Here is a 2,552-nt window from a genome sequence, read left to right on the forward strand (position 1 = left end):
TTTCCATAGTGGCTGTATCAATTTACATTCCCACCAACAGTGCAAGAGGGTTCCCTTTTCTCCACACCCTCTCCAGCATTTATTGTTTGTAGATTTTTTGATGATGGCCATTCTGACTGGTGTGAGGGTATACCTCACTGTAGTTTTGATTTGCATTTCTCTAATGATTAGAGATATTGAGCATCCTTTCATGTGTTTGTTGGCAATCTGTATATCTTCTTTTTAGGTCTTCTGCCCATTTTTGGATTAGGTTGTTATTTTTGATAATTGAGCTGCATGAGCTGCTTGTATATTGTGGAGATTAATCCTTTGTCAGTTGCTTCATTTGCAAATATTTTCTTCCATTCTGAGGGTTGTCTTTTTGTCTTGTTTATGGTTTCCTTTGCTGTGCAAAAGCTTTTACGTTTCATTAGGTCCCATTTGTTTATTTTTGTTTTTATTTCCATTTCTCTAGGAGGTGGGTCAAAAAGGATCTTGCTGTGATTTATGTCATAGAGTGTTCTGCCTATGTTTTCCTCTAAGAGTTTGATAGTGTCTGGCCTTAACATTTAGGTCTTTAATCCATTTTGAGCTTACTTTTGTGTATGGTGTTAGGGAGTGTTCTAATCTCATACTTTTACATGTACCTGTACAGTTTTCCCAGCACCACTTATTGAAGAGGCTGTCTTTTCTCCACTGTATATCCTTCCCTCCTTTATCAAAGATAAGGTGACCATATGTGTGTGGGTTTATCTCTGGGCTCTCTATCCTGTTCCATTGATCTATATTTCTGTTTTTGTGCCAGTACCATACTGTCTTGATTACTGTAACCTTGTAGTATAATCGGAAGTCAGGGAGCCTGATTCCTCCAGCTCCATTTTTCGTTCTCAAGATTGCTTTGGCTATTCGGGGTCTTTTGTGTTTCCATACAAATTGTGAAATTTTTTGTTCTACTTCTGTGAAAAATGCCAGTGGTAGTTTGATAGGGATTGCATTGAATCTGTAGATTGCTTTGGGTAGTAGAGTCATTTTCACAATGTTGATTCTTCCAATCCAAGAACATGGTATATCTCTCCACCTATTTGTATCATCTTTAATTTCTTTCATCAGTGTCTTATAATTTTCTGCATACAGGTCTTTTGTCTCCTTAAGTAGGTTTATTCCTAGATATTTTATTCTTTTTGTTGCAATGGTAAATGGGAGTGTTTTCTTAATTTCACTCTCAGATTTTTCATCATTAGTGTATAAGAATGCCAGATATAGGAATGCCAGAGATTTCTGTGCATTAATTTTGTATCCTGCTACTTTACTAATAAATTCATTGATTAGAGCTGGTGTTTCTAACCATGCTATGCTATATGGTTTTGTCCCTCCTCAAAAGGTAGCAGTCAATGAACAAGTCTTCTTAAAGTGATTCAGTAAGCTACATAAATCCATTTTTCACGTACCAAAGCATTTTAGAGATAAAGCAAAAGCCTAAATTTGGAATCCAAGTAAATAAATTAGCTGTTTTTAAAAATATACAATATGTAACCAAAACTTTAAAAACTGAGTTATAAGTTTAATGCCTGTCACATATGTACAGGTTACACGCTAGACTTTTACTGATAAACACATAATACTTTCCACTAGCTCATGAAACATTTGTATCCTCTTAAATTTTACCCTATTATTTTAAATCAACATGTTTCCATATTTTGGAATGGGTTTAGTTGCATTTACCTGGTTACGTGCTTTCCAACGTTTGACATCTTCTTCTAATAACTTCTTCTCTGCTTGCAACATACCGCTTTTCTCACTCAGCTCAGCATTTGCTTCTTGTAAGGGTAAAATATCTAACTCCAGTTTCCTCACCTGAAAATAGTTCCAGTATTTTTAAAAATACCTGATGTGAGAATTTATTTAAAATACTATTAAAAATAATGTGCCTCTACTCTTCATTAGTAAGTTACAAACCTTGGCTTGCATCTGTTGTAGATCCTGTTCTAGCCTTTCCTTTTCTTCCCTCAGCATCTTATTGGTCTCCATAACTACATTCATTGTTTCGGTTTTCTTCATCAGTTCCTCATGCTGGGCCATTGTTTTTGCAGTTACCTAAAGATTTCAAACATGTATACAGCAACATATAACAATAGATTAAGACCTACCTTTTCCTACCAGTTCTAATCTTTCCTACAAAAGTAAAAAGGATTTAAATGTCAACTTTTAAAACAAATTCTCAGAAGTCTTACATGTTTTTCTGTGATTCATGCTAATTACAGAGTTTAAACAAATACTAGAAATTAAAAGATGAAAGTAAAAAGATACTACAAATCCTGCTGACAAATAGTTTTTACATTAGGTAAGAACATCAATCCAGATCTCTTTCTGTATCTATTCTTTTTCTTGCTACACTGAATTAAAATAGTTCTAAAACAATGTTTTTTTTTTTTTTTTTTTTTTTGTGGTATGCGGGCCTCCCTCTGTTGTGGCCTCTCCCGTTGCGGAGCACAGGGTCCGGACGCGCAGGCTCAGCGGCCATGGCTCACGGGCCCAGCCGCTCCGCGGCATGTGGGATCCTCCCAGAGCGGGGC

At 35.9% G+C, this 2,552-nt stretch overlaps 1 protein-coding gene across 2 annotated transcripts in view; it reads right to left on the reverse strand.

Moving 5' to 3' along the window:
- TPR (translocated promoter region, nuclear basket protein) overlaps nt 1-2,552 on the reverse strand; it is a 74,058-nt gene that overhangs the window by 28,466 nt on the left and 43,040 nt on the right. For both annotated transcript variants that reach the window (XM_007117749.4, XM_028488447.2), the window contains exons 28-29: nt 1,936-2,073; nt 1,702-1,833 (exon numbers count right to left, since the gene is read on the reverse strand). In XM_007117749.4, the coding sequence (XP_007117811.1) occupies nt 1,702-1,833; nt 1,936-2,073 (270 nt within the window). The remainder of the gene's footprint in view (nt 1-1,701; nt 1,834-1,935; nt 2,074-2,552) is intronic.

This window comes from Physeter macrocephalus, chromosome 4, assembly GCF_002837175.3.
Source record: "Physeter macrocephalus isolate SW-GA chromosome 4, ASM283717v5, whole genome shotgun sequence".
In the NCBI taxonomy this organism is placed as follows: domain Eukaryota; kingdom Metazoa; phylum Chordata; class Mammalia; order Artiodactyla; family Physeteridae; genus Physeter; species Physeter macrocephalus.